The sequence below is a fragment of the Channa argus genome, chromosome 10, assembly GCF_033026475.1.
Source record: "Channa argus isolate prfri chromosome 10, Channa argus male v1.0, whole genome shotgun sequence".
Lineage (NCBI taxonomy): Eukaryota > Metazoa > Chordata > Actinopteri > Anabantiformes > Channidae > Channa > Channa argus.
The window spans coordinates 10438831-10462757 of NC_090206.1; the positions used below are offsets into that span (position 1 = coordinate 10438831).

General features: G+C 39.5%; 1 protein-coding gene across 4 annotated transcripts in view; it reads left to right on the plus strand.

The window, feature by feature from the left end:
• Positions 1-1520: 1520 nt before the first annotated feature.
• Positions 1521-23927, plus strand: part of flt4 (fms related receptor tyrosine kinase 4) — a 35284-nt gene continuing 12877 nt past the window's right edge. For 2 of the 4 annotated variants that reach the window (XM_067517534.1, XM_067517536.1), the window contains exons 1-11: positions 1521-1912; positions 13881-13977; positions 14621-14895; positions 17266-17405; positions 17488-17650; positions 18597-18736; positions 18899-19070; positions 19857-19974; positions 20133-20317; positions 20987-21152; positions 23726-23861. In XM_067517534.1, coding sequence (XP_067373635.1) covers positions 1855-1912; positions 13881-13977; positions 14621-14895; positions 17266-17405; positions 17488-17650; positions 18597-18736; positions 18899-19070; positions 19857-19974; positions 20133-20317; positions 20987-21152; positions 23726-23861 — 1650 coding nt within the window. In that variant the 5' untranslated portion in view covers positions 1521-1854. The remainder of the gene's footprint in view (positions 1913-13880; positions 13978-14620; positions 14896-17265; positions 17406-17487; positions 17651-18596; positions 18737-18898; positions 19071-19856; positions 19975-20132; positions 20318-20986; positions 21153-23725; positions 23862-23927) is intronic. The other 2 variants (XM_067517532.1, XM_067517535.1) reach the window with 1 other exon arrangement.

Here is a 23927-nt window from a genome sequence, read left to right on the forward strand (position 1 = left end):
AATCATCGATGATATTATCTTTTTTATATTTGTAATGAGATTTGGTAACTCTCTGGACAAAGCTTTGTTAGACTGTCAGCACGATTGAGTGTGTTTATTTTGCTCTGAAGCCGAGGGCGCTGTGGGGCTGAAACCAGGGGAACAGTTTAATTACAACCATTCAATCACAACATTGTGTTTTAAGGTCATGGAGGTGGGTTGCCGTAAGAGATCTGGGGAGAAGTCTTGGCCCTTGAAAACATGAAATGATTATTTGACTCCTTGTTATTTCACACAGAACTAAAGTTAGATTAGGTTAGATCAGAAATCACTGAGAATAACAACATAATCACTTTGAGGAAAAAAATTTCTTTCTCATATATCTACTGCTCTCTGAAGCGAGGATTGGTTGTCAACAGTTAGGAAGCAGTCTGGATTTGGCCAGCACTATGATTGCTGTAATAAATGTCCAAGTGAAGATACAGTGTGCTATAGATTTGATTTGACTTGACAGCACACTCCTGCTGCGGAAAGCAGAGCTTTCTGGGATTAATTATACTGGCTTGGATGGTCCTTCTATGGCTCCACAAGAGGTTTGATGGAGCTTGAAACACAGACCTTTGCCCAGACCGGTGTGTATGAGTGTTTCTCCCAAGTGCACATCTTGTACACTATTTGACTTTTTTCTGAGTGTATTAAGTACATGGGGTTTTTATGTGTTTGTGTGTGTGTGTGTGTCTGTGTCTGTGTCTGTGTCTGTGTGTGTGTGTGTGTGTGTGTGTGTGTGTGGGGGGGGGGGGGGGGGGGGGGGGGGGTGCTGGCTGGGGGTTACAAAGTTTAACAAGACTGGAAAAGCGTGCAGTTCACTTTTATTGGAGGCATCATTACAACTGACTCTTTGTGAGACTAATTACAGACTAATCTAGAGTTACTCATCCCCTCAGTTTAAAGTCTGACAGAGTCCACAAGCACAAGAGACTTTCTACTGTACTTTCTTACTTTCTACTCCAAATTATTGGCAAAACCTGCACAGATATAACTACTCTGAAATAAAGAGATAGATCAGATATATTCATTTGTGGATTAAAGACAGGACCAAAAGAAAAAAATATCATTTCATTCATTATTATTTCTATCGCACTCCTCCAAAGGCTTTGTGGCTTTACTCTGTCTTACTGTGGTATTTGTTTGCCTCCTGTGGTGACACTACTGTATCCCTGTGGTGGCTTTGCAATCATTTTTGATGGTATTTGGATTACATGCTGAGCTACTCCAGTGTCAGGAGGCATCAAATGCTTGGAGAAATCCATGAAGTGAATATCAGCATTGAACAGCTTTGGTTTAAAGCAACAAATTGAAATCAGCACCTACAGCAGCATAAATTCTCTCATCACTTTGAATCATTCTTAATTATCATATACAAGTGCTAACTGTAGCACAGAGGATGAAATGAAAGGGGTTTTGCAGGAAGGAAATTGGGGTGTTAGGGAGACCACCCCCTACACACACCCCACACCCACCAGCCCACACACTCCTACAATCCAGTTTGTTTTATGAACTGCATGGATGGGTGTGCATGCGCTCCAGTCACGAGCAAAGGAAAAGGAAATCATTGTAAATCCCATTCTCTGCCTCCTGTGCATCCTTTGGACAAAACTGGAAAAAACACGTTTTGTTTTTTCTTTTCCCTCCGCATTTCGGCTCCGTCCTCTATGTGCGCAGAGTACAGACAGGCATCGATTGGCCGAGGTTCACCTGAGTGTTTCCTCATCCACGGACATTCATTCAAGCCACATCTGAAGTGTCTCCACCGGCATTCAAAGCAACACCAAACATCGCTCAGGCTTTCTGCACTTCTGGACCGGAGATCTGGAGATGAAGACAGATTTCACGTTTTTCTCTCGGACTCTGATTGGAATAGCGTTTGCCTCAGGTGAGGAGACATTTACAGGGAGTTTGAAAGTTATGAGCAACTTTTTTAATGACAGGAGGTCGAGCCGATTGTATACACATTTGGTAAATAATTGATCCGACGTTTGTTTAACTTTTATTTTTTAGTCCAGAGTTTTATTTGTGTTAAGCTGCGGTCCTAAACGGAAGTCAGGTCCCGTGCTTCCACTGTTTTATTGTTTTTAAAAGGAGTGGGGGGGTTCTGGATATTTAAAACGGATGCTTTAGTGAGCCAGCAATTTTGACTATTTTGAATTCCTTTTTGCAGTACACATTCATTTTATAAATATTTTTAAAAAATAAAATAAACCCACTCCTCAGTCTCACAGTAAAATGACACAGAGTCTGCCTCACTGCCTCTCGGTGTGGGACCCATTGGGAGTTTCCATGGAAGCCCAGGTGCAGATTGGCGCTAGAGGGAGATATGCTGTTGTTGAGCTTGATAAAGGGACATCTGTTGGTTGATTTGATGATGACAAACTCAGGAGGGAAAAAAGAAGACTGTGGTTTCTTGAGCATGATGTCTGTACATCACAGTGTATTGTGACCTGTGTGGGTCAGATTTGGACCCAGAGTGGGAGAAGAGCAGATTCCTCTGGACTGAACCAGCATGTGAATGAGGAGGTGGGGGTCAGGTCCCTTCAAATCTGGTCTTTTAATTTTTAACCACCTTTTATAAAAAGTGAGAGTGTGCCACTTGCATCCAACTTGTTTGCAATGGCTCTGCTTCCATGTTTGCTTTTAAGTGACTCATTTCTCAATAACATTTATAAAGACAACTAAGACAAGAGACCGAATCATTTAAAGCATTTTTTTTAAAGCAGTTTTGCAGTATAGGACTCTGATTGACTGTGTTATCTGGCAGCATGACTGAGGTAGTTTTCACTTTCACTCATTGGATGAGTATGTATGTTTGAGTTGTACATCACTGATTGGTGCTGAACAGCTGTTTATATATAAAAAAACTGAATGCTTGTGAAGGGCAGTCACCATATGGCTGTCCGAATCATATGTCTAGGGTGGGGGTAGCGGAACCCATGTTCCTTTCTATATACTGTATCACTAAGCTGTGCTGAGTGGGCCATATACATTCAGAACAACAGATAGAAAAGTAGCTCTGCTTTTTATGAGAGAAATTACAACTAATCACATGGCAAAATCAATTTCTGAGTAATTCCTTCTCCCCAACAAGTAGTGCTTTGGGAAAATTGAGTCTGAGGTCCGTCTTCTTCTTTTACCTGGCCATATGTTCTTAAGGACTCGATCCAAACTTTTGAAAAAACACAAACATATATAATCCAAGTTCTGACACTTCTGTCATCAAACATGTGCCTCATAACCTGGGTGTCTTATTCGTCTGATTGCCAGCCCTGTTAGCTTCACCAGCATACAGGGGCCACAACTATTCTTAGCTGACGCTGAAAAAAATGTAGAAGCACAACACCCTGGAGGCAGAGGAAATCACTAGCTTTGTCTCAGCGATTCACACTGTTCAATTGCAGCCTCACAGCATGTGTCTGTGACATCAGGGTTAAGGAAGGGAGGTGAGAGAAAGTGGTCCTGCTCTGGTCCAAGATAGAAATTTGAAGCCTTAAATGCCCCAATCTGTCTTCTGACCGTAATAATATCTCTTTAAATAACACGACACACTCCAGCCAGGAAGGAGGAACTCTTCATCTTTAGAATATTCTGTAAATCTTCTTCAGTTCTGCTTTAACTTTGTCATACCTCAAATAATATCTACAATTTTCACATTTGTCTTCTAGGCTGGAAGGTTTCCATAACACTCGTAACCTCCGGAAGGTCTTTCAACAAAAAATAAACATGTGACAGTAAAAATACACTTCAGAGTCTGATGGAAGCTCGATGAGAGCAATGGCTTCCTATTATTGTGATCAGAGGGTTAGATTGAGGAGGGAGAATGGATTGTAGAGCTGCCAGCTCAGAAGTCATTGTCATTTTATGAGGAGACAATATGATTTACACAGCAGTTGCATTTATGGAACCTTAAGATTTCACACCAAAATCATTTTGAAATCTGTAATGATATGAAACGAAATAAAATGTGCAAAATGTGTATTACATAGTAATTCTGTGTCATTTAAAAAGTACATCTTCATGGAACTAATCCAGTGAGCTGTGAATCACTGATTAATTAATATCCTCTAAATTTCCTCATTTTTGTTGCAGCAGTTAGCTGAACCTCACCAGTCAAAGAAGCCACATGTGAAAGAGGTGATTCTTTCTTCTCTAAAGCTGAGCTCTAAAGCCAGATGATCTTGGCTCACTCTGTATCTTGGTTGCACAGTGTTGATCTTGCTTTTAGCTGGGTGTTTTCTGTACGCATACCTTTGCTTGATCAGATCATCCCAGAAATCTGACTCTTAACTTTGGGTATTATTCTAGTTGTTCACTTTTAGAGGTTGAGTTGTTTTAGCCAACAAAAGCCCCCTATTCTCAGCCCTGATCTCAGGACTCCGAGGAGTGGACCCTCGGTGTCTGTCTTTGAATGTCTCCTTTTATCAGCTGGAAGCCGCTCAGATGGGAGAGGAATGCTGCCGCTGCTGCGTGTGGGAAGCTCTCTGCCGTCCAAGTCTAAATAAACAAGGAGTTCGGTGCCTCACCGATCACTGGCATAGAGTAGCAAGACCCCTTTGGGCTTTTGGATATCTGGTCACTCACTTTCTCATCATGCTATAGCGCCAACACACTAACAGGAGCTGAGAGATAAGCTTTCAGCACCAGCAAAAGCCAAATATGTGTCTAAGTTGATGTTAGATACTGGGTAAAAACCATCTGTGGTATTTTTGTTTTCATATTTCTGCCCACCTTTTGATTTTGGTTGCCAGTTTTTAGCCATGATATGGCTCTATGGATGATTTGGAATAGAAAAACCTTTAGACGGACTGCATTTAGATTTTATAGACATTTGTGGATCCATGAGGTTTGACTCCACAACCTTTTGGTGTCCAACGAATATATAAATTCCTATTAACACTACAAGGCAAGTTGTTGTAGAACTGAGAAAGATGCTATTTTCACCCCTGTATTATGGCACATAACAGCATCTCAGTCTACAGTATACGACTCCTGTCTTTCTCTGTCAAACACTGGCTTGTCTGATTTAGCCTATACAAAGAAAGTAATTAACAATTTTGAAAAGGTGTCTCTTCATGGTCATTTTCAGTGTCCCTGCTGTGCAAATGAAATGCTCCCGTTCTGTTCTAACAGTGTAGATTTTTCTTCTTAAGGCATTCTGCTGCACTTGTAACAGTGCCATGCCTAGGGTGTTTAACCTATTAATTTTCATTTTCTCTCTCTTTCACTTTCCATCATGCTGACAGAGGTTTCATAATACAGTCAGCACAGAACAAGGACAGTCAAAAATTAGTGATGCTTCACTCACTGGATACTTGAACTATGGGATGACTCTGAATGTGCACAGTTGTGCCATTAAGTGCTTTTACCTGGAAGATGAAATGAATTCTATGCTGCTGTTTTCAGTGCTGCTGACAGAAGAAATATGCCTGATAATTCTCTTCGAATTTTAGATCTGATGGATTTTGTTTTCATTTAGCTGGGAGGTATTATCATCATATTGAAAGCCGAGAACAAGTAAGGGTTGTGAGTCTACAACTGCAATGCTAATAATATGTAGTTCAGCAGCTGTAACAAAAAATGAAATGAAAAACAGTGTAGTGTTTTGAGACGTAAGGGAAATTACACTGTGGAATCTATTGGCATTATTGGTCGATCACTGTGCACATGGTCCTAAGGAATAAACATGAACCTGGAGGCTGTTTTGAGGAATTACAAGAATCCAAAGTGTTTCCGTTGCTTAGAAACAAGCATCATTTTGGTCATTTTAAAAACAGCCGCCATCGCTAATACATTCAAATTGCTGCTCAGTCTCGGGAAGCTGTGTGTTTGTTGTCTGTGTAGCATTTCATTGGTCACTCATACCTTTTGCCTTTGTCACTGGAGGTTGCTTAAGGTTCATGGGAAAGAGACCACTGGGAAAGTCTGAGGAAATTGGCAGCTTCCTTCCCTTTAGGCATTCAGCACCATAATTCTTGACCTGACACTCCTCTCTATGCCCTTGTTTTCTACGGCAACTTAAGCTGTAACAGACCAATTTAGTTCCCTGTGCCATCTGACATAGCAGCAGTGACTTGTTTATGGCCTGGATCTCCAGGAATTGGGTAACAAGCACAGTAATCGGGGCTCCTCAGGGTTTGGCCTCAGAACAACCACAGCATGAGTTTTAGGAGTTTGCAAACCCTCACAGCAGCCCTGGATTGGACAGATTTTTGGTACTTGCTTTTACTCAGAAAGATATTTTAAATGTTTCCCAACAGAAGGGTCATCACCAGGACCAAGGACAAAGCATTTACCAAAATATACTTGGTTCCTTTCTCAACAGGGTAAACAATTTCTCAATAATAAAAATGATGACATAAAAAAAAAACTAGCCCCAGAGGAAGAGCTTGAGTTGTCCGGTGTGCCCGGGTGGGAACAGGAAGATTTAGTCAGGGACAGAAGGTTAAAGATAGGAAGCAGGCCCAGATGGCATGTTGCTGCATCCTTAATTTTGCACCACCCCCCCGGCAGGATGCTGAAAAGGCCTCCAATATTGGAGAGGACAGGGACATAGTGGATGTCATCCTCCGTAGTAGTAACAATGAAATCAAAGCCAGTCTGCCAGTCAGGCTGTCGCCTGACTTTGGTCCGGCCTTGTGTCCAGATGACAGAGGATGTGGACTTTATTTCTTTCAGTATGGGAGAGAGAGGGGGGAGTGTGTTATAGCCTGATGCTGGCTGACTCTACTTTGAGAGAGCAGGTCTGCTCCGTGGCCTGCCTGGCCTCCTGTCCCTCACCGGACATACAGGACATTTCAGATTGCCCCACTCTTGGTTCTTAGCCAGATACTGTGTCGGTGAAATAACTTTGTAGCTGCAGTGACACCTGCACATTGTTGTGTAACCTTTAAAACATAAAAAACATGTAGCTCAGTTCCAACTATGACAGTTACATTTGCTGTGTCATTCAAGTGGGTTTTACTCTTTCTGTGTCAGCTGAAAGGAGTCAAGGCTTCACAGATATGTAACAGCTTTTAGGCTTTTTACTGATTTATACAGTGATTGCACAATAACAGAAATAACAATTACAAATTAGAATGACTAAATCTTCTAGTATATTTAGGTCCCATGTTGCATCTTTTCTGCCAAACCAAGACTCTTATTTCTTTACAGAAGGTTCCTCTTTTCCTGTTCCTGCCATGTGACTGATCAAACTTAAGAAAAGCGAGGAAGCGCTAACGGCAACATCTCCTTCACTGTCCATGAAAAGGGGAAGTGGCAAAGAATGACAAAGAAAACAGGAAATTTGCTCGCAAAGAAAAACATCATGCAGCCTTTCACACAAGCTTGTAATGTGTCCCGGGTCGTACCTGCAGAAAGGGAAGCTCTCGTTTTTATGTGTCCCTGCTCGATGCTCTCCTCGCCTACCTGCCTTGTTTCTGTCTGCTTGTCAAAGAAGCTTTACATTTTTAACTGGCTTAGAGTGCCTTATGGCAGCTAGGCTTCTTCCCCTCTGTCTGTATGATTTATCTTTAGTCACCAGATGTCCTCCATAGGCTGGGAGATTCAGTTTCAGTACTCTCTGACTGTGACAAAACTATCAGTGTGAGACGTAACGAGGGCTCATCAAAGGATAAGATGAACACACATACACAGAGTCATTTAAAGTGGTAAAATATAAACTTTATATACTGCCGTACTCCCACTTGGTTGAGTAATTCTACAGTCCATTTTGCCAGACTAGAATTTAAGATGTCATTGTTTCAATGCAGAGCTTCATGGAAGTTTTTTTTAATTGTTTCCTGTTCATACACACACATCTAGCCATTAGAGCAGCTGAAGGAGAGACAAGTGATTTCAGATGCACATATCCTTTATTCATTTATTTAAACTGTGGTTTATGGAGGGGCCTGCTGCAGATTTTGCAGGTTCCCTTTGTATTACTGTGTAGAACAGAAAATATTATTGGAGAGAAACAGACAGGAAATATTAGGGCAGAGAGTGTCGGGAATAGGGACATTGCAGTTGTCCCACATGTGTCATGCGTGCATATGTCTATGCATATGGTTTTCCACTTTTATTACAAAACCTAAGCGCGATAAGAAACCTGATCACCAGCTTCACTGTGCATCAGTTTTGCAGGGTCTTTTAAGAGTCCAAAATAAATTACATTTTCAAGTGTTAATAATTTCACTTTTTTTTAAAAATTGCACTAAATTGTTGCAACACCCTCGGATTCAGCAGTTCTCTGCAGCTCTTGGTATTCTGACCCTTCAAACCTAAATAAAGAGCTTCTGTAGAGAGTCTTCTGGCATGCTGTTTACACATTTCAATTGACATGTAGCCAGTTGCACATCTCTCCTCCCTGTCAGCCAGGTATGTGGAGATGACACATCAAAGTGCAGCCTAATGCACATACCGAGATAACAGACATTCTGAGTTGTCCTCAAAAAGCATTCAGACTTGTGGAACGTAGCTCACATATATGCGTACATCTGGCACTTCCATCATGATAGAAGCACGCAGAAAAGAAAAGCCTAAAATACCAGCTGTGTGAACCCATGTTTCTCATGTAGCTACCTCTATGTAAACACAGGGTTGACATGTCTGAGAGCAAGACCAACCAACAACAGTGCTTTGGTACAACAAAGCACTGTTTGTACCAAATCGGTTCCCTTTTTATACTTTTTTAACAAATATCATCCAAATATCACAGTTTTTCTAGGCCACTCAAACATCTATGTTTGCTTGGCACAGCCAGCTGGAGCCGCAGTGCACACACACACACACACACACACACACACATGCACACACCCACACACATTTACACCAGCAGAGAGAATGGCTTTTCACAACAGGCAAATCTTATTTCTAAAGAGCAAACTCAAGTTTTTAGAGGGACATGCTCAGTGAACTGTTTCTCTGGGCATAACCCTGTCAAAGGGCTGCCAGTGAAGAGCTCTTCTTAAAATCTTTAGTAATTGTTGCAGCCAGAGATTAATTTGTTTCAACAACCCTGTAATCATGGTGTAAGGTATTTTCAATGCCATAAGCTGAGTAAATAGGTTAATAAAGTCGGTGTAGTTGTTCTCTTCAAGCGCTTAAAATGTGGAAATGTGGCTACAAGATAAAGCTTTACTGCCAAAGACTTCTAATGCAGTGTTCATCTGTTGTGTTTATGTCATGTGTAATCGTAGGTCAACAGAGAAAGTAAATCAACTTTGTAAACTCGTGTAGGTTAAAAATGTGATTTAGCTTTTTGTTGGGAGAAGCTAATCAACCAAAGCTGCTGCTTATCACTGCCCCACCAGCTGGAATGCATGGGAAAAGAGGGGAACCAGGCCCAAATAATGTTTTGGCTCCCTGCCCCATCACGTTTGTACAGATAGATGCTGATCTGTCAGTTGTTGTTGGCTATAGAAAATTATCAGCACAGGTGATTTGAATAATAACCCATAACATTAATTTCAAAATATGTAATGCATTTTCAGTACGTCACATATTGTTTTTACATACAACCAGCTATTTAGTATACCATGCTGTTGTGAGTTTTAAATGCTGACTTTACAGGCAGCCACTAGTAATTTATTTTGTGGTAAGGCTGATTCCATTGTCCTTATGTTTTAATGCAATGTGCCCTTTTCATATCAATCTCCACTAATAAGTGTATTACCAGGCAATAATTATGTATAACTGACAAAACTGAATGCAGACAAGATTTTTAATTTAGTTATTGTTTAACAGATTGTTGTTGAAGCTGCAGTGTCATATACAGCAGGGTAACACACCCAGTCACCTTAAACCAGAGTTCACAGCTACAGCTCTGCTTACTCACTGTCCATCTACATAACTGTTTGTACTGACTGTTCTCAAGATGAAGCCGTCTATTTAGGACCCAATCTTGCATAATACGAGAAGACTTCTAGTCTTATAACTTCACTATTTAATGCAAATAAAGATAAATGAGCTGGCTGAGTGATCGGAGTCATAACAATCTGTCATGAAACACGGCTTTAAAGGTCACAGCGAGAAAACGTGTTTATTATTATGGCAAGACCTGCTATCAGCGACGAACTTGTATGAGTTAATGTGTTTTCTTTGGTATTCACTTTACATAGCTGTACATTGGAGCAATGTATGCTTTTAATTATACTGACAGAATGCAAACATTTACTAATGGAATTATATATTTTCTCAAACCAATTACGTAGCTGATAGCCTGACAGGCCTTCATATCTGGTGTCTCACAGTTTGGAAACATTGTATATACATTATGCAGTAACATCCATATGGAAGATATTGACATCTGGCACCACACATTTGTAATCATTGTCAAACATAGGGAAAGAACTAGCAGCTCCTGGAGCTTTAAGTCACCTTGAGCATTCAAGCTGTAGAAATGCTCTCTTTTTACCTCCCATCAATCTGAGGGGTCCAAAGCACAGAGAAGTCAGTGGCTGCTTTGGCCAGCAGCCATGTGTAACCCAGCACACATTAAGTTATGACTCTGCAGCATCCCCTTTAGCAGTTATGAGAATGCCACTTAGGAAGAAAAGAGATATATAAGACATCCCGAGTCTTGACAAATAATGTGGCTCACATTAGCCTTAAACTCACCCTGGAAATAGACCATGTCAGGAGTGCTGAGTTCAGAGTACAGCCGCATATTTGTCACGGACTATATCAGGGTGAATGGTCTGTGACATGTTTTGCTTGACTTCAAAGAGCCCTTAGCTTGACTTATGTGGGTGCAGTGCCTTTCTTCCCTCATGGTGGGTGACACCTTTGCTGCCCTGTGATGGACGTACAGTATCACTATTTCTTAGTGTATTTTGGATCAATACAAATAGCCAAAAGCCTAATGTTTCCCCTTTATAGTGAATGTGTTCTTTCAGGTTTCCTTTCTACATGCTTCTCCAGATACCTTGATGTCTTGTCTTGTCGGGCGACTGTGGCACAGGAAGGTAGAGCGGTTGTTCACCAATCTCACAGTTGTTTGTTCAATCCCCGGCTCCTCTGGTCACATGTCAAAGTGTCCTTGAGTAAGACACTGAACCCCAACTTAGTTGCTCCCGGTGAGCGTTGGCCAGCTGCATAGCAGCTCCCCCATCGGTGTATGAATGTGTGTGTGATTGTGAGTGTGAATGGGTAAATAAGAAGCAGTGTAAAGCGCTTTGAGTGCCAATAGGTAGAAAAGCGCTATATAAGTGCAGAACATTTACATTTTGTCTCTTGGGGCATACCCATTGGTTGTGACATTTCAAAAAGATTTACAATTGTCATTCTGTCTGTCAGTGGGCAATCTTTCAGCAGATTGTGAGGGAAGCATCCATCATTGAGACCCAGCTAGGGATTTATCTCAGAGCTCATCACTCAGTCTGTACAGTTATGTCAATACACATTACTCTGTACACTGGATTCTGGTACATTTTCCCATGACTTCACCATTATTCTTCAGATACATTTACTTGCTATTTGATTATAACATATAAATGCTGCAAGGACACATTGTCAGTGGGCTTTATGTTAAATTCACAGTTGTCTTTCAAATAATTTACATACGTTTTCGGTGGATAGCAAATGGAAAAATTCCCATCATGTGGTCGGGACTGCACAACTGTATAGTTAAGTGTTTGAAAAAGTAACCATTGCATATACTTTACTAGGAGGCTCATCTCTTTTAGAGCAGTAAACAAAAAAAACTGCAAACACAATTTGACACCACCACATTACAACAAATGTTAAGTTCAATGTTCAAATTATGGTGGCCATGACAGTTGTTGGCCAGAAACCTTTTGGGTTCTTCACTATGGGGAACACCTGTCACAACATGCACGGTCAATCCATTGTATTGAAAATCAATTAATGCAGCTTTAAAATTGTTAGTATAAGAAGTACATTTATATTTTAAATCTACATGTCACACAGCTATTTTAGTATCAGCAGAGCTGAAGGAGATGATCCATGTCTCCTCCTCAGGGGAGGGGATTCTTATGTATGGGAGCTGTTTTGGCCTCTGTGTGCATGTGTGTGTTTGTGTGTGTGTCTGTGTGTTTTCCCCGCATTTCAGGTGTGAGGAAAAAGGAACAAAACTGGAACGAGGGACCAAAGCTGGTGGCAGGTTCACATCTGAGCTGAGACAATACTGTATTTTGGGGGAACTTTGCTTCTCTGGGGAAGAGTTAAAGATCTCTTGAAGAGCAAGGAAGGAATACCCTGCTGTGAGCCAGTCTGGGAGTGATTCACTGATTACCAGCACTTCCCACTTTAACTCACAACATGTTTGTTTTGTGTCAGGATGATAACATTAGTACACATCCATTCAAGTGTTATTTTTGGGTTGTGTTAAATTATGGGATTAATGTTATAGACATTATAGTTCTTTTAAGACAGAAAGAGATGTTACTTCGTTGTTGTTACATGTATTTAGCACCACCATCTATTTTGTTCTATATAGATCTAAAGGGAACTATTCTAGGTCAAATAAATGATGGTCCTGCATTGAACCATTTTATACTTCAGACAAAGCGAGGCTATCATTACCCTATGTTTTAGTCTTGTGTGTGCAGTACTAAGCCAAAATGTTTACAAAATGTTAAACTGTTCTTTTATGGTAAATATAAATACCATAAATATAAAATAAATAAACATAGGTACAAAATATCAAACATACCCTCAATTTTCGCTGAAAGCAAAGCTACAAATTTTATGGACAATGTTTAAAGTAATTCCATGACTTTACTGTATTCAAGATTGATCACTTAAAGAAGAGGGGTAGCTTTGAGTTTTTGTTTGCAAAATTGGAAGATGCCTGGGGTTAGCCCTATTAATACAATATTTACTTTAGAAAAGCCTTGCTCAACTGCTCTCCCAAGACTGAAGGATGTGTTGGAGGAATGAAATTTGTGTACAAGAATCACAGTTGTCCAGAGCACTGAGTTTTGATTGGCAGCGGGTCATGACTGACTGTTGTGAAATATTTCTTGCTGTTTTTCTGCTGCTGTTGCTGAAGTGTCTTATTTATCCTGTGGTGTGTATTACACGTGCATGGAAACATGGGAGTCAGTAGTGTTAAAATGTAAATATATGTTGCTGCGCTGTACACGCTAGCTGTACATTTTATGTCTGTTGAAGTGGTACCAGTGACTGAAGGTATGAGCAGTATTGTATGTAGGCATTTGGGTGCTAAACTTGCTGCTCACTTTTTCCTCACCCTCTTCACTCTTCTGGCAAACATACAGTGAATTAAAAACGGTGCACAATAAATTTCAAACACGCACTGAGTCACGTTTGAAAAATGGTCATTATTTGCTTTCATAAATGCTAAGAAGGCCATCATACCCTCTCTCTGCCTGTGCTATTGGCCTTTGTGTGTATTCACCTCTAATGATATCCAGGTGAGTTATAAGTCATGGTGACACTTTTATATATGATAGACTGTAGGTGTGGAGTCTGGCTAAGTGCTAATAGCACCCTGAGGGCACTCTAGAGATGGTAATGACATTCTACACTGGCCATATTAACCAAGCACAAGTCAGGGAAGTGAATGCATTGGTAATGAATCAAGGGCAAATGGTCTTTGTAGCTGTTTTACAGGGGCATGCAGGGAGCTTGAAGAAGCACTGGCTCATGAGCAGGCCATGATTTCTCTGCCTGGTTATTTCTCAGCATCAGGGACCAACCTGCAGATTGTCTTACAGCTTGTAAATGTAATGAACAACCTGCTATCTGAGCAGCTGTCGTTTTGGATTTCAGATTCCTAATGTGTTTTGGGAGATTTGACAGCCTACCAGCAGCTCTGTCAAAAACTTTTGGTCCTGACTGACCTGTGTAACGTGAATCTAATGCAGTGTCTGTATTCGCTCCCTCAGGTCTGGTGATTGGCTTTTCTATGCCTCCACCCATCCTTGACAGTTCCAGAGACGACCTAGTGATTCCAGTCAACGAAACACTCACCATTACATGCAGGTATGTGTGCATGCTGCCTTGTTTTAGGAGTGTTTCTGCATGACTTAGTTGTTTCAGTATTTCAGTGAGTCAAACAACCAAATAAATTCATATTTCTATTTAACAATATTAATAACAATAATAAAAATAAAGCACAGGTACTCATAGGCATTGCTGGGATGTGTACAACTCCTCAGATGGCCAACATCACTAAGAAGCTCCTGGTATACATATTCATTTTTATTTTAGTCAGTGTTGTCTTAACAGTGTACAATCTTCTAAAATGTGTGTAGATAGACGTTATTCACAAGGGCTGAAAAACACTCCACAGAACACTTCCATTGGCCTCTCTGATTTTTGCAGGTTTTTCCAGTGATCATATTGTGGCACTGCCTGCAAATGTGGATATTTGTAGTTGGAGGAGGCTGGTGATGAAAGGATAGCTATCCCTTTTCAGACAACCATTATGGGTTAACATATCCACCCATAACTGAATTTATGCGATAAAAACAAGCACAAAGCAAGGATGTGTGGCTGCACAAGGGGATTTAGACACACAGCTACTGGAAGCATGTGAATAATAGAGTTGAATCCTGTTGACTCTCTTTCATTGAAACTAATACTAATGTGAAATTTGTGCATGTGATTTAATTCGATTCCTCAGGGGAGAGCGCACTCTGGCCTGGACCTGGCCTGATCAGACTCTGGTGGGACCGGAGCTAACCCATCGTTCGGCTCAGAGGTCAATCAGCACTTTCTCTGGGCAGAGGGTTGCCTTGGTCAGTGAGTGTCCAGGGCAGGCTGGGAGGCCATACTGCAAGAGGCTGGTCCTGAACAGTGCACAAGGAAAAGACACAGGCTACTATCGCTGTTATTACAAGGATGCCAAGGTCATCATTGATGGCACCACTGCTGTCAGTGTTTATGTCTTTGTCAGGGGTAAGTCACGCACTTGTGTTTCTATTGTTGTAAAAGCATTTGTTGATATATTGCATTCCATAGCCCTGTATTAACCAAACCAAAACTTACATGTAACACTCAAACAGAACCATGAAATTGTAAAGACTGGCCAAAATTTCTCCACACAACCGCATACAAACTCACACACACATGCAAACTCACTTGAAATGAAAATGGAAAACATTTAAATGGCTTGTTCACCTAACTATCTCCACATAGACTGGAATTAAAGGTAACTGTCAATGTTTAGTGCATATCAAATATGAAAATTAAATTGTCAAAGAATCTTTTTTTTCAACCACGAGGTTTATTTTCTATTCAGAAATCATTTTACATTGTACTGGGTCTGCAGCTTTTGGGAACATTTTGCAATCTGAACTCTTTAATGGTTTAAACTGAGCCTGCTGGCTCCTTGGACCTTTTAGTCTTCAATTTCTCTTTTACTTGGGTGCTTAACAAGAAAACCATAGCCATCTTAGTGAAATAGATCTGTTAGACCTGACATGACATCAATATTAAATAGGCCCCTACATACGGTGGTCCAGAGAGCACAATGTACTGCAATTTGAGAAAACATATGTAAATACATTAGACACAAGTTAAAAAAAAAACAAAAAAAAACAACTTCATCAATTTGCCAACACAATGAAAAAGGCTCCAGGAGCAACTAAAAGTGCATTTACGGATCTAAATATCGTCACTTTTTTGTGTCCCCTGGAAACATTGCTATGACGGGTTCCCGGAAACATTAAAAAGTGATGGACATTTAGATTTGTAGATTTTTTTTAAATATTATTTGCAGACCAATATACAAACCTGAAGGCAGAACAGTAAATGTATGTTTCATCAGATTTAGGGCACATTGGACTGACTAATGAGAGACAATTCAAATTAAATAGGGGGGAGAAAAAAATATAAATCAAAGCAGATGTAAATCAATACATATAATAAACATAAAACAATACATAAAAAAACCTATATTAAGACAATTTAAGTCCAAATAGAGCTCTACAGGTCCCTCAAAATTCCTGTCTTCATAGCATCTAAGAAGGGACTTTGCCTATCCTTCCTTCATCAGTTTTAAGAACCTGAGGGGATTGTCCCCAAGGTCCTTTTTAAAAATAAAGAAGAGGGGTTCTTGTTTCCTCCATTTGCATGCATATATGAAAAAGTTTGCCAGTAACACCAGTGTTACTTTTTGGAAATTACATATCCAAAGCCTTTGATCCAGTAAAAGTGAAAAGCTCATTTACTTATCTAATTAGAGAAAGTTTATATTATTGATTAAGAAATATTAAGGTAAAACTGCTGCTCTTTTTAAATTCACATCATCATGAATCATTTCTCGTGCTTTTTGAGAACATGAATTCTGCTAAGAGCTGGACAATAGTACTTCATTACCATTTTTATCTAGCCTGGTCTTATGTCATACCATACATTATGACTCAAAGCTAGCCTTGCCGACTTGAGGAACCAGAGCCTGGTCTTGCTTTTCCTTGCCTCACTACCTTTGCTGTAGGAGAGAAATAGGAGGAGTGGATAGTGAGAGAGATGATTGTCAGGTAGGGAAACCTTGCTGACCATTCCACTCATGTGAAATGCCTGTTTATCGCCTGTGACAAGGTTCCAAAACAGTGTACAGACATCTAACCAAAGGGCTGATAAGAAACAGATGAATTGCCAGCCATAAATTAGACCCAGTGTGTGGCGAGATGAGAAAAGACACATGTGGATTCAGTTAGACAGACAGACATTGGCCAAGTCTATGCTTCACACTGTCCCTTAACTGTACAGCAGCCTCATCCCCAATATTCAAACATCTGCTCAAAACAGAAATCTTTCAATACTTCCAATGCACTTAAAACAGCAGTTTAATTAATACCTGATTTTGATGAGTCCTTGTGAAGAACCTAAACTGCAACGGAAAGAAATATTAACCCTCTCTATTGGACAATTTGTTTAGTCTTGCGGGGAAGTGCTGAAAAAAAGAGAACAAGAAAAAACAAGAAATGAGAATAGAATGACTTTGGCTGCTGTATTAAAGTCACTAATGTTGAGATAACAAATTTTTAATTGTGCACTCAAGCTGTAAATATATAACGTATAATAGATGCAATGTAAATGTATAACAGCAGATCTTAATGCTGTTTACTGTGTAGAGAGTGAGCTGTTCCATTAGATGGTAATCATGATAAAGTCCACATACCTTTGACAGCCTTTGGGAGTCATCATCAGGCCGTGGGATATCTGTCTGTCTGTTCATGAAGTTACCTCAGTAACAGCTGCCATTATTCCAGCTGCTATCGCAGAGATTTTGTGTAACAGGTCCCCATTTCTTTTTGCATTTAGACCCTGAACAGCCCTTTCTCAGGACAGGCAGCTCCAACAACAGTAATGGTGGGGAGACCATTTTCATCACACCATACTCCACAAATATCATAGTGCCGTGTCGGGTCACAGTGCCTGATCTGAATGTCACTCTCACATTGGTTTGTATTAATCACACTGAAGCTGTCAAGTGATGCTTGAATTGGTTATTTTGACTTTAATTGTATATTTATATCATCACAGTTTCCCACCCATCTGGAGAGCGATACAATGACATGGGACAATAAGCGAGGGTGGTCCATTTCCAGAGAAGATACAGACAGTGTACCGTTTCTCATTGCAACGTGCTTATCCAGACTGGAAGGAAAAGAGCACAGATCTGCTAACTATTTCACACATATTACAGGTAAAAAAAAACAAAAAAACACATGTGTGAACTCCAAAAGTGTAAAGGGCTTAGTCTCCTCTTGTATTTTAGCCAAGAGCATCATACAAACTTAAACTTCAGCAGCTACAAAAACATAATGAATCCAGGACAAATATGTAAATTAGATTTGAGGCTGTTTGTCACTATAATTCTGCATGGCACTCAGTGGGCCCATTGTGCCTTAATGCTGTCAATTTGAAGAATTTTATTTGATTGTGTAATTTTCTTTAAGACAACTCCCTTTTTCTATGTGCCATTATGCTAGCAGGATTGAATGAAAACAAAGTGCGGGAAGAGAAGACAACTCATAATTACATTCTGGGAAACAAAGATGAAGACAAGGTTCTTTTGTATGTTAAGGTTCCCTCACATTTGGAGTGAACTCTGAGAGACCTGCAGGCTCTCTGCTATGTTGTATGAGGTATTTGCCTCACACTTCAGAGGGTGAAAGGAAACTAATACCCGCTGCTGCCAGCCAAAAGTAACAGGCAAATCAGTCAGAGAAGAAACTGAGAGAGTCTTCACTCTGAATGCTAATGGGGCATTTAAACAATCAGGCAATCACAGTCTACTGCACAGACATCACCAGCATATGTTTTGTTTACACTTTTTTTAAATGTTGCATTTTATGAATGAATATAGGAGAGCTTTCTTGCCTTTTCTCTCTTCTTTTGAATTGAGGTACAACTGTAGTCCACTTTAATTTCCTTCACTGATGTAAACCTTGACACATGAATAGAAATAGTGTGAACTTGTGACAGATAGCTTCTTTATAGTAGGATGGGTCCTTTGGTTCAAAAGAAAGTAATTTCCTCTTATCCTGCGAGGAAGGAAAAACTGCTGACGATGTCACCATGACCTCTCTCACTGTCTCCCTCCCCCTGTCCCTCTGCTTCTCCCTCCTCTTTTTCTGTTTCCCGGACAGGAAGTCAGGTTTATGAAGTCAAGCTGTTTCCTGAAGACCCGGTAAAGCTGATGGTGGGGGAGGCCCTCAACCTGAACTGCACGGCGTCGGTGGAGTTTAACGCTGGAGTAGACATTCAGTGGTCTTACCCTGGCAAACAGGTATAGCAAAAGCTGTAGGCATCAGTATATATATAAATATATGTATATATAAATATATATATATATATATATATATATATATATATATATATATATATATATATATATATATATATATAAAATCTAGTTTAATGATACTAAGAGATGGTTTCTCCTCAACAGAAGAATAGTTGGGCAGAGACTAAGCCCCAACGTGAACCTCTGTCTCATTTCACAAAGGCTGTTAGCCTCCTGACAATCCACAGTGTTAATGTGACAGACACTGGTTCATATATCTGCAATGTCACCAGCATGGAAACAACACAAATCCAACAAACTGAAGTCATAGTTTATGGTAAGCAGTGTCTGGCCTTCCCATCTTTCTAAATGTTAGTCCATTTGCCTCAATACCACATTATAAACAAGGACCAATGCATACTCTAAAATTATAAGGTTAAGAATCTACAACCCTTCTAGTAGCTCTGTGAGGTATATTGACAATGACAACAACATTGTAATAATAATTTTAGCATGCAAACATTAATCAGCACTAAACACTAAGTGCTATACAGCTGATAGGCATATTAAAGCCTAATGCACTGCATCTTAAGAAAACACATCCAAATAGACAAAACTAGGAAATGAAGAAAACACCTTCCAATTTGACACCACATTTAGAAAAACAAAAATACTGCAAACACAGCAAACAGATTTTTGAAGTATGCCATTACAAAGTAACAAACTATGGGACTTACTTCAGCAGCTTTCTAAATCATCATGACAACATGCAATATCTTAACCACGTTCATCACATTTTAGTGCACCCCTGGAAAGATTTCTGATATCAACAATGTGCTATTTGCAGCATGTGTCTTCATCTGGATGGGTTTTCTGTATTTGTGGTACAGAAAAAAGATTCTTACCAATCTTTTCAAAAGATGATGAAGGAATCATCAAAGTTTGACAAAAAATTTATTAGTCATCAAGCCATTTTTTTTCGGACGTTTTAGAGCCTCCTTTAAAGACTACAAGGGGGAGCAATTGCTGGTCAAACATTTAGTGTAGTCTTTCCTTGAAGCTTTGGATTCAGACTTGAAGCAGTAAGTACTTTATGTAAAAGAGTGAATGTCTCTTATTGCAGATGAGCCATTTATCCACCTCGACTACAGAACTGGGTCAGTGGTCGAGGTAACATCTGGACAGAAGTCATTCAAATTACAAGTAAATGTGTCTGCCTTCCCCACACCTGAAACACAATGGTAAGACGTTCATTAAACGTCATTTTCTATATTATAAAATTATTATTATAATATATAATAATTAGGTTACAGACTGCTGAGATTTCAAGATTGATTTAGGGGCAGAGCACCTCAGTAGAAGTCTATGTGTTTTTTGTATTTGTGTGTATCATGTCTAGGTATAAAGATGGAAAGGTGATAAACCAGCGCCCAGAGTTTAAGATGAAAAGGATGAAGATACATCTTAACCACGCTTTGGAGATTAAGGATGTTTGTCAGGAGGATTCTGGGCTTTACACAGTGGTGCTGAGGAACAGTGCCGCTGCTCTGGAGAGGAGTCTCAACATCTCACTTGTCGTCAATGGTAACTAGTCTATTTGTTTGATAACACCAGATATTTTGTGTGTTAAAAAAGGTGGATGTTCAACATTTTTACTGTATAATTCTACAGGTTTTCTAAGAAAAGGACATCCATCATTTTATTTTAGGTATTTCATACACAACAATGCGACTATTGTGTTAAATATTGTCATCATTTCTGTTGCACAAGCGAAAACATTGCAGAAATAATCTATAGACACACAAAAGAAAAATGGCGAATGATTATATAAATGAGCTGTGTGCTTTCACTTCTTTTTCTTTATGTCTTGTTGAATTTCTTGTAAAGCAGATCATGTTATTGCACAATTCTTCATTTTAAAGGGCAGAAGAGATGTAATGAAGACAAATTGGCTCATAAATGTATAATTAATAATAAATCATTTACAGTATCTAAAGTATTAGAAGACTAACAGTTTTGTGATTATTTCATAACTATATTGTTTTTTAACCTTAAGAAAACAGTTTTTACTAAAAGTAGTAATTGTATAAGTTTGCATGATTCTCCTTGTATTTCCTTATACAGATTTTACTCTTTGTTTTTGTTGTGTTCTGAACATGTTTCCTCCGACAGACCATGATTCCTTGTTGTACAAATTCTGGGATGAGATTAACTGTTTAGTTGTATGGATTTAATGGCTCTAGTATTTCCTAGTTCCCCCGCAGATTCATGAGAAAGAGGTGGCAGAGCCCTCCAGTCCTTACCCCAGCGGCAGCAGCCAGACTCTAACCTGCACCGCCTATGGTCTCCCTGCTCCAAGTGTCAGCTGGCAGTGGAGGGCCTGGGGCCCATGTGTCCTCAACAGCACCCAGAACAGACTGTAAGAAAAAACCTCTCTCCCACATACTGTACACACACTCACACACACACAGGACTGATATTTTTGGAAACTGTGTGTCACCACTGTGGAAGCAGATATGGTTTGTCCAAATGGGACAGAGAAGAGAACAGGAGCAGGATGCAGCGCATGAAGCGTTATGTGAAGACCTAAGAAAAACATGAGGTCAGCATGAAACTATTCACAGGCTGAGATGAAGGAAGAGGTGGTGAAGAAGGTGAAGAAGAGGTGGATAACATATAGCAGGGATTTAAAAGAAGGTGCACAAAAATTAAAAAGTGGAACGAGAAGACAAAAAAAAAACAGTGTATCCCATGTCCAACCTTTTTTCTCCCCCATACACAATTATATATTTAATCTCTACTTTTCAAAATATTTTTTTTCAAAATGACTCTTAAAGTTGGGGATACTGTGGCTCATGTTAGAAAAGGTCATGTGTATCAAGTGTTATTCCTGTGACTAAGTAATTTTACTTTTGTATCAATTTTTATTGAGTGAGAAGGGAAAAATACTCCTTACTAAATACTGTAGTGAAGCATAAATACTGAATACAGGCCTTGATAAAATTACACAAAAAATAACAAGTTATCAAATTTGTATCTGACAAATATAATATAACATCTATGGTCTGCCTTTCAACCTTATATTTAACAAGCTAGTTTATCCAAATACTGAACGACCTGGTTCAGAATTATGTGGTGCAGCTTAAACCATGGCGCCTTTAAATAATACATTATAACATAAATACAGGCAGGAGTTTTCTTACACCCGTCTATTACATGTCCATTTTATTACATCTAAAATATGTTTTGTTGTTTTTTTTTTTGGATTGAACATGCTGCATGCAGCTCTATAATCAAATAAGATTTTAACCACTTTATGTCAGGGCGACACGCATGAATCAATGTTTGGAAAACACTGCAGATCATCATCTGTATTGTTCACTTGCCTGATCGGGCAGCTGCATGACACATTCCACTTGCCCAGTCATAGAGTTGCTCTGGACAACCGAGCAAACAATAATGTTGAGCCCTGCACCTGCTTCCTCCATCTTTTCTTAAGGCATTATTTTAAGTTGGTCCTGTCTTGACCTTGACATGTGGGCATTTACATGAGTGCAGACACAAGGCGTGTTCATAACCACTCACCCTGTTCATAACCAGTACAACAGTTGAAGGTTGAGCTTAATTTAAGCTCAGGCTGTCCACTTCATGATCTGTGTCTTGCACATCTAATATGACATTTCATAGACGCTGACTGAGGAATGGTGGGACTTATGTATTGGGTTACAAAATTTATGCAAAACTTGTAAAGTTACTTTTACAAGAGTGGAGATCCTCATATGACAAGAGCAATGTCTGCAGCCCATTAGGAACACTGCACGGATATACTATGTATAAAGTAGCCTCAAATTGTCAAACAGGAGAACCCTAACACATTTGGGGACAGAAAGCAGCTACCCACCATAAGGTGTTAAGACTTGTTTTAGTTAAGTAAATATTAGTTAAATAAATATTTTGACATAATGGGAAATGCACTTTTGCTTACAATTTGCTTCCTTGTCAAGACTTACAGTGGATGAGTAGATCTTGTATGTGTTTACTGATGGTGCTACAGCCAGATTGATTATTTTTGAAAACTGTTAAGCTTTAAACACAATATATATTTTTTTGTATTTGGGCATGCTATTCTGAGCTATGGTTATATGCTAATTATGACAGTGCCAACATAGTAATGCTAAAAATACTTTTTGAGCAATGCTAAGCTTTACAATTAGCCTTACTTTTTTCTAAGGCTACTTCTAGTAAGGGGCTTCCCTGCAGTGTCTTGCCCATAGACACTTTAAAATGGCCAGGAGAAACTGAGGATCAAACCAGTTGCCCTGTAATCGACTTCTCTACCAAGATAACGCTCCTTTCCTAGCAATTAGACAACTTTTAAACAATCAGAGAATTTAAATCATTTTTGCTTAATGCGTTTTTCAGCTTCTGATTTGTTGCAATATCATGATGACAAATGCCTGAAGAGCATTCAGCAAAACTTCACAACTACTTAAATAAAGTAATGAATTAACATAATATAAAAAACTTCTTCTCTTAAAAAACTTTATTTAAATAGGGTGTTGACAATGTGTTAACAGGTCATAAAAGGTTTTATATATATGTAAATATATCTATATAAAAGGGCTGCAGTGTGAAGTATGTAGACTATGGGGAAAATAAAATGCTAATATAGAATAGAGCAGTACCCCTGGAAGGAAATGCTAAACAAAATTCCATTTCATGTTTCATTAGTTCTGCTATGATGTTCACACTATGGATCTTCATAATAGAAACTGATATCATTAGTTGCCAGGACACGTAAAATAATTGCTATGGCTTTGGAATGTGTGCTGATGTTTGAATCTGAAATGCAACCCGATGTGTGGAAAAAAATCCTCATAAAACCTCAGGATGTCTGGTTTGGTGCACTTCTGAATTCTCCCCCACTGCCCACTCTCTGCTGTGCATGTCAATGAGGGCAGATGCCATGAACGTGTCTGTGTTTTTCTGCAGGGTGGGACGAGACAGGAAGGGCCGCAGCGAGAGGATTGCAGACTGTCAGAATTGGCAGGACATTGACTCAGAAAACTCCATGAATGAAATTGAGGCTATTGAAACGTCGGTTGAAGTGGTGGATGGAAAACAAAAGGTTTGTAACCATTTGTTACTTTCACTCTATGGAAAAGTCTACATTTTTTTTAAAAAACCAATGAAT